The following is a 12207-nucleotide window of genomic DNA, read 5'->3' as shown; positions in this document are numbered from 1 at the left end:
CACCCAGGACCAGCCGACGATTCTCATGGCCAATTACCTAGTCTTTAACTTGACTCGTAGCGGACGCCGCGGGACGCTCTGGACATTGTCATGTTCCCCATGTTTTCTCCGCGCCGCAACGAAGAAGTTGGGGTCTGGGGAAAGTCCGGGGTCAAGCTTGCTCATGGACTTTCTGGGGAACGTTCGTCCAGCTGGGGTATATAGAAGGCGCTTCTCTTAGGAGGGTTGGCCTTTCGTGCTGTTCTTCAGGATACTTCAGAGTCCTGCACATGACCGAGTCATCAATCCTGCGCTTCTGAAGATTGCCAAACATGGCCAACGCAAACACCGACCGTTACGAAGATACCGAGAAGAATGTCCCACTGCAAATCGACGATGTCGCAACATCCGAAAAAGACCTCGAGGCGCAAGCTGCGCTCGATGGCGCCGACTACACTGGTGCGATTGCCAAGACAGACCCAGCAGAGATCGCCCTGGTACGCAAGCTGGACATGCGAGTGATGCCAGCGCTCTTTTGCATGTACTTTCTGTACGTCACTCTAAGTCCTCGAACTTCATATTGCTAACAATTGTGCTACCAGCAACAAGCTCGACCAGAATGCGATAGCAAACGCGCGCCTCAACGATCTCGAAGACGACCTTGGTCTAGTCGGAAACCAATACAACACCTGCATATCCATTCTTTACGTTGGCTATCTCTTTGCGCAGATACCCAGTAACATGCTCATGTCGTCCAAGAAAGTGCGGCCTTCGCTCTACATGGCTCTGTGCTGCTCCGTCTGGGGCTGTGTAGCAGCTCTCACAGCTCTAGTCAAAAACTACACTGGACTGGTACTCGTACGTTTCTTCCTCGGGTTCGTCGAAGCCCCGTTCTATCCAGGCGCTCTATACATCCTGAGCATGTTCTACACGCGCAAGGAAATCGCCACAAGAGTATCTATCCTGTATGCCGGAAACATCTTCGCCGTCTCTTTCGCCGGACTCATTGCCGCGGCTACTTTCGCGACGCTGGACGACAAACATGGAATGCACGGATGGCAGTGGCTTTTCATCATCGAAGGCATCGTCACAGTCGGCGTGTCGATCGTCTGTGTATTCCTACTACCGGATGAGCCGCTGACAACAAAGTGGCTTACACCTGAACAACGTCAACTGGCGCACGATCGCATCCAGCGGGACACCGTTGGACTTGAGCCAAGCAAAGGGGTCAAAGCGGGTTTCATGCAAGCTCTGCGCGACCCAAGACTTTATCTTCTGGTCTTTATGCAGAATATGCATTTGAGCGCTACGTCTTTCAACCAGGTATGTCGCAATCAGCCAGTCTTCGGATAACTCTCGTGTTACAGCTACTAACAGAACACAGTTCTTCCCTACTGTAGTCAGGTCTCTGGGTTTCAGTACAACTATCACGTTGGTCTTGACTGCTCCGCCGTCGCTCGTCGCCGGCGTCGTCGGCATATGCATCGGCATCTCGTCTGGCAAGTTCAACGATAGAACATGGCACATCACTGTCATGATGGGAATCGCAGTCGTTGGATTCGCTATCAGTGCTATCACGCTCAACACCGCTGCGCGCTACATCTCTTGCTTCCTCTTCGCTTCCGGTTCGTCTTCCCCTCCATCATCCTCGTCCTTCTCGACACTTCTACTGTGGGAAACCTACTGACGGATCATTCTCTAGGCGTTTATTCGGTCAACTCAGTGATTTTAGGCTGGGTGTCAGGGACACTGGGCCAAACCACGGAGAAGAAGGCTGTGTCACTGTCCATCGTCAATGTGGTTTCCATGGCTAGCTTTATCTACACGCCTTACCTGTATCCCGCGAGCGACGGACCCAAGTATGTAATTGCTATGAGTAGCAATGCGGCGTTTGCCGGGGCATGTATTGCATCGGCCTGGGCGTTGAGGGCATGGCTCCAGGTGACGAACCGGCGGCTGAAGAGGGATGGCGTCAACGTTTTCTACGCATATTGAGCAGGCTTTGAGTCTGACCGAACAATTCATATAGCATTCATGATTATGTGGCAAAAGTATGAAATGAAAGTTCAACGCAGCAGATAATTACGAAAAGGGTATCACCAACGCCAATCATTAGAGCACCGAACAAAACATAAAACACCCCTCTACACCTCCACGATATCCGCATCCCTCTCCAACTCCTCACTCGCATGCTCCCTCCAAAGATGATCCATCAGCGCCTCGATACCCCTACACACGGTATCCGACTTCCTGAACCTCGCGCAAAGCACACACGCAAAGCCCCCACCTTCTCTATGGCTCTTGACAATAAAGCGGTTCTTGATGCGAAAAGTTCGCGGTGCCGTAGTGCAATGACCGCGTTCGTCTTTCTTCTTGTAGCCGTCGACGACGAGCTCCCAGGCTTTTCCGGGTTGGATGGAGACGTGCGTGCGGCAGAAGGGACACTTGTGGTCGCCGGTGGGTCGGTAGGCGTCGGCAAGGTGGAGACGGGGGTTGTGTTGGAGGTCCTTTGCGTAGATGCAGAAGAGTCTTGTGCTGTATCGTGAAGATGGAGGCTGAGGCTGAGGCTGAGGCTGAGGTGGGGGAGGGGGTGGAGGTATAGGCGTGGGCTTTGGTTTGGGCTTCACGATTGGTATCGGTTTGATCAAGACCTCTTTTGACTCGCACGAGGAGCTGGAGCTGCTGTCCATGCGCTTCTTGTGCCGCAGTGGTCTTGAGGGCGGTCGCGGATGGTCGGGTAGTGGAAACGCGCCAGGTACCCTTGAAGGTGCGTCGGGTTGTCGAGGTAATAGCGGTGATGGGAGTGGTGGCAGCATGCGTTCGTACTGCATGTTCAACGAAGCGATGGAAGCTGCACGCGCTGTACGAGCCGTCTGAATCAGACGTACAAGGTGCGAGTGCGAAGATGACGGCGCCATATACGTGCTTAGTAGCAGATCCTGCTGGATATTGATGACTGTCTGCTGAAGCTTTATAATCTGAGACTGGAGCTGGGTGTGCGTTGTAACTGTTCGACATCAGTACCTGGTGGCTTGAACTTGATTGAGTACATACCATCGCCACGTGCAAACGGCTCGCCCAGCTTCCGATACCCACGTTCGTACTCGGCTCGGATCTGGGAAGAAGAGGTGCATATGAGCTCTTCTTCGCTGTCACTGTAGTCGCCTTTCCTCTTCTCTGAGCCAAACATGGAGTCGCGACGACGCCTATGCCACAGCCCCTGAATATGATACTCATCTTCCTCGTCGTCACTATCTTTCTTACCAGATCTATGTTTGAGCTTGCGGTATAGATCACTGGCAGAACCGAAAGATTCCGTCAAAGTCCGCACGAGGGAAACCACGACTACAAAGTCTTGGAGTAACCCTTTGGCCTAGGCAAGTTCGATCAGCACTTTGTCAAGGCATGCGATGACTATCATATAACGTACTGTCTCTACGGCTTTTTCTGCTTCTTCTTTCATGATGCTAGGCTATGGAATATACAATGGATAATGGATGAGGGGAGCGAAAGGTGACAGTGGAATGCATATTCAAACCTTGCGCTACAAGAACTCACCAGCCAAACAGTCATTCTGACAATGGATCACCTCGCTGCAGTTTGCTCAGCTGAAGTTTGTGTTCGCATTTGATGCATCATGAGTACCTTTTTTGTTTTGGGGCTGGGGTGGTCTCATGACCGCGCCAGTTCACGTGCCGTTCAACACCAGATGACTTACCCGGGCTTTCTACAAAATACAAACCGAGGTCATCGACAGAACCTGTTACATACTGATATCTTCGATATTCGGTGTTTACTAGGCGTTGCAAGATCGCGCCCAAGCTCTCAAGACTTCTTCATGTTTGGCTGCGTTGGGTGGTTATCATTACTCGTGAGTTGCGGATGCGGCACATGTTCGTTGTCGCGTGCGCGTCACGTCTTAGACATTCGCGTCTCGTAAAGTGACCATGATATCACTCGTCCACATATACATTTGCTTGTGATCTTTCTGGTGTGGCTTTTGACAAAGATGCAAGGACTCGCTCGTTCGCAATCGTACTCGACCAGCTTGGCTAGCGATGTTCCACGTGGGTCCTACCTAGGTCCGGTCATATGTTGGATGAGCCCACTTTGGATGAAGGAGGTTTCGGAATGCCAATCGCGCCCAGTATGCGGTCCAGCAGCCCTGGCTCGTGGCGTAGCATGTTCCACTCGTCTTGATGCTTGACCATCATCGTGCCTCCTAACGTTGTACCGTTCAGAGCGACGAAGCCGATCTCACTGCCGTCATCGCGGTGAAGCATCGTGCCCTCGGCGCGTCTAGGCAGAATGACCATGCCTGCAGTCGTCATGGCAAGGTTATAGCTCATGGGTAGATCGCCGTCGTCGGTGGGGTGCAGAGCGAAGTCGTTCGGATTCGCGGAAATGAAGGCGTCGACTGCGGCTTTCGCGGCGTCGTACAGACGATTGTAGATATCGAGTAACTGAGTACCTGATGGCTCAGAGTCGAATGGGTAGGCAAAGTGCGTAAACGGCAGAGAAGGGTGTTGCAGAAACGCAGGATGTTGTTCTTGGATGCATATTAGCTACGGCAAAGGGCAGAGTTGTCAGACGCCTACCAGTTGCCTTGGCTGCCGGGCTCGTCAAGATCAGATCTATGAGCAGGCCCCAGTCGCTAGCATTGTTGCTATCGCGCATTCCTTCTACAGGTAGGAACTGCAAGTGTCGGTGGGGCTGAGAGGCGCCGCTGTGGTCGCCGGAGTTGAAGAAGGCGAGGAGACGCTTCTCGTCGCCGCCCGAGTCTGCCTGCCATGCCTTCAAGACGGCGTAGGTCGCCTCCAGATCGTCCTGTTCGAGCACGTGTGTTTGCTTCTTGTTGGGTTTCGTCGCCAGGATGAAGTGCTCGGATATTATGGGGTACTTGTTGAGGACGAGGAAGTGGGTTGGGTTGGCGGCTGGTATGTCGGCCAGGTGGAGGGCGGGTGGGGGGTTCTCGAACGGGTCGATCTTCTGTTTGGGCGTCGCATTCTGGAGCTTCGGAATGGGTTTCTTGGCGAGCGAGGGGCAGTATCGTAATTGGAACTGCTGGCGTGTGAGCCTGGTGGTGTTGGTGGTGGCAGGGCCGGCATACTCACGGGAATGCCTGCAGATGAGCGGATGATGGCTAGCTCCGTGGGCGAGAACAGCAGATCCGACGATGCCTTTGCAGCCTCAAACTTCCGCTTCGTGATGCTCGGAAGAGCTTCAGATAGCCCGAGAATCATCTTCATTCGTTGTCGCGTATCGATGACAGGTGGGGTGCGTGGGCAGTTCAACCGATGGAGCTTCCACCGCGAGCTAGCGCCAAAGCCTAGAATTGTTTTCACACCTCAGGACATCTGCTTCACTATCGTCATCACGTTTGTCACACTGGATCTGCTACGACATGCCACATTCAATTCAAGGGATATTATATCGTCAAGAACCCGCTCAAAAGACCTCCCGAAACGACGTCATGCCACCGCCATGCTTTGCAGCTTCCCCATCTAGGCCATGGAGGCTTCTTACGCCCCCAAGATGCTACTAAGACGAACATATCCGCCAACATTACCATCAACATAACAATAGAACAAGGTAGTACAGACAGGGAGTACGACTCCGGAAGTAACAGAACAAAGATGCTGCCACGCGGCAATCTTCCGCGCATTTGCAGAAGACAGGTGCCCCTACAGCATCCCTCGGTGCCTCAACAGCAACAGTAGCGCTGTGCAGTCGGAGAATGTTTCAATGGTCGCAGTTTGTATCTTCAAATTCAACAGCACTTGACACCAGTCAAGTGTACTGGGGGATGAGGGTGTGTCGAAGCCGTCGCTCGACATGCCCATGTTTATGTCCGATCACTTGCGACCATGGTTGCGCTCCAACCATTTCCTCTTGCACGTCGCGTTGCCGAAATGATACGATCCGCCATTGTCGGCGATAAACTCTGCGACCTTCTTCCAAGCGACTTTGAGGATCTTTTGCTCAAAGCTTAGCGAGTACGGGTTCTGGAGGTTGCTCTCGATACGATCAAACTCTTGCTGAACGGTCTCATTCAGGAGCTGTAGCTGTCGATGTGTCAGTCTACTATGACGAGTAAAATCCAAACAGTCGACTTACATCGATCATTGTCCAGACAGGCTTCCGGACGCGATCCTTTCTCGCCTTGGTCAAGGATCGGTAGCGGCCCCTCAGAGTGGACTCTGCAGGCTTCTCACCGACCATCTTCGACTTGATCTCCTTATACGTCTCTCCTCTCTTCTTTCCATCGATCAGTAGCTGATCGTTGTGCTCTCGCTGGGCTTGGGCACCAGCACTGCGTGGAACGTGGAACCTGTCCTGGATACGGCTGTGAAGACCGGCATCCGGGCATGAAGTACTCCAGGGCGTCACAGGATACTGCGATGTGTTTGCTTCGTCTGTCGACGATATGCTAGTATTACTGGTTGGGTGACTGGAGCGCACAACGTCGCGGGTCCTGAACGCTAGATTGGAGTTGTTATACGCGAAGTTCTCACCGTACCACGGAGAATGGCCAGCGCTACTAGTCTGAGATCGCGAATAATCTGATCCAGAGTTGTAGTCCTCCCCGAAAGAGGCAATCGGTCTTTGGTCCTTTCGAATAGGATAGCCGGATGGCGCTGTGACCTTGGCCATGTCCTCGTCCATCCTCGGGAGTCCTGAGTATCCAGTGTCGCCATCTACATCGTGTACAAGGAAAGACCTGCAGGGAGGTGAAAGGATGGCGGCGTTGGTGGTAGTCGCTGAAGGTACGCTCCAATTTCCGCATGGCGAAGATTGGTCTAGCATAGACTCTGGACTGTATGTGTTGTCGAGATCATCGCTGCGGTAACTCTTTGGCGACAGTGATATGCTCTTGTCCAGGACAGAGCTGTTGGCGGTCATCCCACGAGGCAGCCCATGGAGCTCCGAGGACGGCCAGGGTATTGGGTCGCTAAAGCTCTTCGCGATACTGTTTTGTGTGATGGGCGTAGGGTTGTATGTCAGGACCTGATTCCGGCGGAATTGCGGGTCCGGAATTGGTACGACGTAAGGCTGCGTCTGTTGGATAGCATGGTGCCAGTCGAACGGGGGTGTAGGGACTCCGCTCCAGTGCTGGCCAGATGAGTACGCGAGGTTGTTGGAGCTCGGCGTGGCAGGTGCTGCGCCTGTCGACTTGGTGTCCTCCTGCTCGAGCCTCTGCAGTGCATACGGCTGGGTCTGCACATAGTGACTTGCCTTCACAGTTGTCAGTTTCGGTGCCGCGACAGCATAGGCGTCACTTACCATCATTGAATCCGGCATTCCAGTATAGTCGGGGAAGTCGCGAAATTGATCCGCTGAGGTAGGTTCCGGGACGTAGACCAGGCGGGGTTGAAGCTGAGCAAGAGATTGAGGAAGAAGATACTTGCAATCCTGGGGGACTTCTTGAGCGACAGCCATGACTGCTCTCGCGGCATCCGCCTCTTATGGGTACCCCAAGAGACGCTAATCTTACAATAGTATTGCAAGTCGGCGTGAATGCGCGATTACGCGAGGCCAAAACGGGCGGGATACCACCGCTGTGAAGTGGGCGTGACTGAAGATTGCGGGGTGCTGTCGAGATGTCGAGGCACACGGACACGTTCAGTATTCACAGGAATCACACTCTATCATTCGCTCGACGGACCTGACCGCTTCACGAGATTAGGCGGTGGGGTTGCGGAGTTCGAGCGAGTACAGAGCTCTGCCAAGGTAGGTAGACAACAACGCTAAATCTTGCAATTTCCAGACTTGGTATTGTGAATGGTCGGCCACAGAAGTGGAGGAGACGAGGCTGGCCCTGCTATCTATATGATGCAACAGTGAGCCCACGCAAGGTACCTAATCGATACACATCATCAGTACGCTAGGCCAGAGCGGTTACGTGAAGAGAGGTAGCCTCACCAGAATGTGCCACGAGATCAGAGGAACCAGGAGGAGCCCAAAGATGGAGGCAATGATCGTATGGACACGCAAACACACTAAGGTCTCTATCGGCGCCCTCTGGCTGGTGGAACGAGTCTTGTGGACAGCGGGGATGGAAAACGCACACGGTGAACTGACGATCCGGATCGTACACCAACAAGACAAAGTGTAAGGATGAAGCCGAAGCCAAATGATGAAACAGGCCCAATCACATATGTTGGGTATGTAGAGGTGAGGGACGATCCGCACAATTATAGTCCAAGACAGCCTCAGAACCTTGACTGAAGCGATGAGACTCACGTTTGAAATACGCCACACCCATGTCTTGCTATACTATGGTACGCGGAGTTAGAGGCCTAAGCTTTCGGGTAGACCCGCCATTTCTTTCAATCAGCAAAGTCTTCCGGAATCCGCGCGGAAGGGTAACGGGTTGTCCGTATAGGCTAGACCGCACTCCCTTCGTGCAGACTCATTAGGGTGCGAAAAGATTGTCAGAAGCAAGCATAACTCTCATCAAGCAACAGCACTGCCATCCCGCTACTCCGTGATGTTCAACGTGGCTAGCTCAGAGAAGGCAAATACCATTTGCCTGACGGCTGTGTCGGTCTACGCTCCCCCCGCATGGCGGTTGGCAGACCTATAACGACGAGCTGTCAAGCGTCGAGCTGAAGAAAGATTGCTCGTTTAGTGCTAGCTGAGCTGGCGGAAAAAGTTCTACATCGTCTTGTTTGGCTGGCGTGCAGAAGCGAACGGTTATCTGCATGGCATGGCTTGGCAACAAGCCGTTGTGTCTGGCGCACCAGTAGCAGACCAGCTGAGATGTCATGGCGTGCAGAGACGCAGGTACGTATGCAATCTGATGCGACGATGTTCGCTGGGTTGGCAGGAGCCTCGCGTGTACTACATGTGTCGTCGATCATGACGCTCACGTCACACATGCGCTTCGCAATCAGCCCTGGAGTACTCCGGACATCGCAACAATCTGTTCCCACGACAGGGAAAAGGCTAAATCTGCTGAATTCCCCGGTATCGGCTTGTCGCTGGTGAAGGCGGGGAAGCCTGTAAGTCGTTTCTATCAATACCGACTCAATACCGGCTAGACACTGCACATGCTTCGATATACTCACTAATGTGGCTAGTAATAACCCATGCATACAACGATCCACCTCCGAGCTCGCTTGTAATCCCCACGCCACCGGAAGGCCGCAGTCCAGCGACCGCCTGGTACCGGTGCCCGACCGCAATAGCGTGGATCTGGTCAGGCATGCGCATCGCGTGTGCGGTAAATCCTTTCCGGTGGCGCATGATGCTGCCTTGACAGGTCGCGGAGACTTAATCTTGCATACGATTGCATATGTCCGGGGAAGCCTGTACCCGTCTCCGGTGGCTACACTACCACGCTTCGCCGTGAGTGGTACGAAACGGCGACCGTGCAGCGTGCATGCCGCGTGCGAGGACATGATGGTTGAAGTTACGATATGTAGGGTTGTGCGGGACGATTAGGACGTTCGAGCAGAGACACAAGTCTGAGAAATTGAGCAAGAGGTGAAAAGTCTGACATGTTGGAAGACATTTGCACTGACGCGCAGGATTGTCTAGACGCACGTACTGCGTAATCCGCCTTTCACCCGCGCGCCATTTCCAAACAATCCCCCACGCACTGGGATACCTATCAGCCTCCCGAAATCTTCTCGGTCAGATCTTCGCTTTTGCATCAGCCGGCGGCAACAGCTGAACATCCTTCCACGGCAATCCCAAGTACTCCCACATGTAATGGAACCTATATGGCATACCCGTTAGCGCGTCCCACAGCTCTCGAGTGTTCGTTCGCCATGTTTCAACCGTTCGCAGCTCATTCTGTATCCGTTACGGCATCTCCCCCGTAGCGGGCGCCTTACTGAACATGAATGTACTAGTAAAGGTCCAACCTCGTCGACCCACAACGGAAGAAACGAGCATGCTAAGCGAAAGGCAGGGCCGGAGATACTGATGAGAGAGCACGTACCTATCACTGCCAAAGAATGGTTCTTCTTCCCCTTTCGAGTTGCGCACAAGGAACCATGGGCAGCCAAAGGCACCCCGGTCGAGGGCTTCCTTGGTGTTATCGTTCAGCTGCTGCTTGTATGGCGGGCTGTTTGCTTTCGCCATGACTTCCCGGGCTTCGTCTTCCTTTAGACGCTGCTTTAGAACTTCCACAAGTACCTCCGGTTTACTGACATCCTTGCCGTTTTCCCACATTGCATGGAAGATGTCACGGAAGATAGCGACAAAATTCTCTCCATGTGCTTCCTTCACGTAGCATAACGCCCGCTGTGGTAGCAATGAGAGAATCGGAAAGAAAGATGGTGTCTGCAGATTGGGAACGCCAAAGTGGTGTTTCGCTCGCGCGCCATCATACTGGCTGTAGTTCGCCTTTGCTGGCAGGGTCCACGGCGGCTTGTTGCCTGCGCTGCAGTGTCAGGACTGATTTGGCATAGCGAGTACCGGATTTCCAGGCACTCCACATGGGAGGGGATGAGGGAGTGTTACCGCTGCCGACATTGATACCCCCTAGAAAGACGGGCACTACACTGTATGAAGTCAGTGATCATACTTGCTCTTGGCGAGAGCGCAGTCTCGTTGGTAGGGTTTCAGAGAAGGGAATTCGTCTCGAGCTTTGAGTAATGAAACAACGGGTACTAACTCGATTTCTACGTTGTGCGCTTCGAGAGTCTGCTTGTTCCTCTCCAGGTGCAGTAAAGCGTAGTATGAGTATGGAGATACTAGTCCATAATTAGCATGTGATGTCGATCAAGCAGACAGTAAGTACGCACCGCAATCTAGATAGCACGTAATTTTGCCTGCCATATTCGCAATACGTCCAAACGTACGAGATGAGAAATCAAGGCCGTACTTGTAAAGACGCTGACCATGTATTATGCGCGTCGTCGTTGGATCGGCGCACTGCCCAGGTGTCTTGGCTACCGAGGTTAGCATGGCCGGACTCTATCACTAATCGCGACCACACCTCCGCCTTTCAGACCGCGAATGATGCGGATACCCCGGATTCTCGCCGCACAGCTTATGTGTACCGCAGATGCAGCGCCATACGCATTGACCGAGGTTCTAGATTGAATGCTGATTGCAATGTCAAGTCTGCATGCGTTCCGTAGGCGCCTCTTGCTGTTAGCAGCAAGCAACAATTCCCCCGGCGCGACGTGACCTTCAACCCTACGCAATACGCTCTCTCCGCCATGCCAACGTCCAACAAACAAGTCGCACTCGTCGTCGGCGCTTCACGAGGCATCGGTCGACAAATCGCCATCGACCTAGCAAAAGACGGCTACGCAGGTGCACATAGCAACCACCTCCTCCGTCCAAGAGCCAAAGCACTGACAACAACGCAGTCGTCGTAGCCGCAAAATCCACCTCCGACGCCTCCAAATGCTCTCCTTTCCCACCCGACCCAAACTCGCCGGCGTCCACCATCTCCACCGTGACCCGCGAGATCCACGAGTCCGGCGGCGAAGCCACGGCCATAAGCGTTGATACACGAGACTATACCAGTATAGAGCGCATGGTAGCCGAGATAATAGCCAAGTACGGTCGTCTGGATGTACTTGTGTATAATAGTGGCGCGATATGGTGGGCAAGCGTAGCCAAGACCCCGATGAAGCGGTTCCAGCTCATGCAGCGCGTGAACGTCGAGGGTCTGTATGGCGTCGTACAAGCCTGTCTTCCGCACTTTGAGCAGCGCGATGGGGCCTGGAAGGGCAGGATTATCATTGTTAGTCCGCCGATCTACTCGCGCTTCTTCCGCGGGAAGACGGCGTATGCCATGGGCAAGGTGGGTATGTCTGTTCTTACAAAGGCGCTAGCCATGGACTTCCAGCGCGAAGGAAAGAGTGAGATGGCGATTACGAGCATTTGGCCTGCGACGGCGGTGCAGAGTGCTGCGACGCAGAATATGGCCCAGGAAGATGCCAAGGATCTTAGGACTGCCAATGTTTTCTCTGATGCGGTGTTGCAGATGATCAAGGCGCCCGTGGAAGAGGTGAATGGGGAGTTATTGCTTGATGAGGATTTCTTGCGGATGAAGGGGGTTAGTGATTTTGAGAAGTATAATTTGGTGGAGGGGAGTAGTCCGAGGAGGATTATGCCTGCGGAGTTTCCGGATTTGAGAGTCAAGGAGCAGGATGATGAGGGGAGGAGGGTTGATAGTACGAAGCTTAGGGCTTCGAAACTTTGACTAAAGTCGTGATGCTATCTACCTGCTAGGGGGTTACTACACTCCCATACTTTTTG

General features: G+C 53.3%; 7 protein-coding genes across 7 annotated transcripts; 2 read left to right on the top strand and 5 right to left on the bottom strand.

Annotated features, from left to right (window-relative positions):
• Positions 1-311: 311 nt before the first annotated feature.
• J4E92_002518 (uncharacterized protein) lies at positions 312-1974 on the top strand (the record flags this gene model as incomplete). Its single annotated transcript, XM_051493921.1, has 4 exons — positions 312-529; positions 582-1302; positions 1364-1604; positions 1682-1974. The coding sequence occupies 4 exons, from the start codon at positions 312-314 to the stop codon at positions 1972-1974; spliced, it is 1473 nt and encodes a 490-aa protein (XP_051355600.1).
• A 149-nt stretch (positions 1975-2123) lies between these two features.
• J4E92_002517 (uncharacterized protein) lies at positions 2124-2810 on the bottom strand (the record flags this gene model as incomplete). The annotated part of the gene is made up of 2 exons (XM_051493920.1): positions 2124-2691; positions 2806-2810. The coding sequence occupies 2 exons, from the start codon at positions 2808-2810 to the stop codon at positions 2124-2126; spliced, it is 573 nt and encodes a 190-aa protein (XP_051355599.1).
• A 140-nt stretch (positions 2811-2950) lies between these two features.
• Positions 2951-3442, bottom strand: J4E92_002516 (uncharacterized protein; the record flags this gene model as incomplete). Its single annotated transcript, XM_051493919.1, has 2 exons — positions 2951-3352; positions 3410-3442. The coding sequence occupies 2 exons, from the start codon at positions 3440-3442 to the stop codon at positions 2951-2953; spliced, it is 435 nt and encodes a 144-aa protein (XP_051355598.1).
• A 625-nt stretch (positions 3443-4067) lies between these two features.
• On the bottom strand, positions 4068-5222 carry J4E92_002515 (uncharacterized protein; the record flags this gene model as incomplete). The annotated part of the gene is made up of 3 exons (XM_051493918.1): positions 4068-4450; positions 4578-5040; positions 5094-5222. The coding sequence occupies 3 exons, from the start codon at positions 5220-5222 to the stop codon at positions 4068-4070; spliced, it is 975 nt and encodes a 324-aa protein (XP_051355597.1).
• Positions 5223-5834: 612 nt separating this feature from the next.
• On the bottom strand, positions 5835-7281 carry J4E92_002514 (uncharacterized protein; the record flags this gene model as incomplete). The annotated part of the gene is made up of 3 exons (XM_051493917.1): positions 5835-6044; positions 6097-7215; positions 7264-7281. 3 exons carry the CDS (start codon positions 7279-7281, stop codon positions 5835-5837), a joined length of 1347 nt encoding a protein of 448 aa, XP_051355596.1.
• A 2337-nt stretch (positions 7282-9618) lies between these two features.
• J4E92_002513 (uncharacterized protein) lies at positions 9619-10161 on the bottom strand (the record flags this gene model as incomplete). The annotated part of the gene is made up of 2 exons (XM_051493916.1): positions 9619-9703; positions 9929-10161. The coding sequence occupies 2 exons, from the start codon at positions 10159-10161 to the stop codon at positions 9619-9621; spliced, it is 318 nt and encodes a 105-aa protein (XP_051355595.1).
• A 995-nt stretch (positions 10162-11156) lies between these two features.
• On the top strand, positions 11157-12151 carry J4E92_002512 (uncharacterized protein; the record flags this gene model as incomplete). Its single annotated transcript, XM_051493915.1, has 2 exons — positions 11157-11253; positions 11310-12151. The coding sequence occupies 2 exons, from the start codon at positions 11157-11159 to the stop codon at positions 12149-12151; spliced, it is 939 nt and encodes a 312-aa protein (XP_051355594.1).
• Positions 12152-12207: the final 56 nt, after the last annotated feature.

This window comes from Alternaria infectoria (assembly GCF_024043175.1).
Source record: "Alternaria infectoria strain BMP 0036 chromosome Unknown scaffold_3, whole genome shotgun sequence".
Taxonomy (NCBI): domain Eukaryota; kingdom Fungi; phylum Ascomycota; class Dothideomycetes; order Pleosporales; family Pleosporaceae; genus Alternaria; species Alternaria infectoria.
This window is presented reverse-complemented; position numbering and strand designations above follow the sequence as displayed.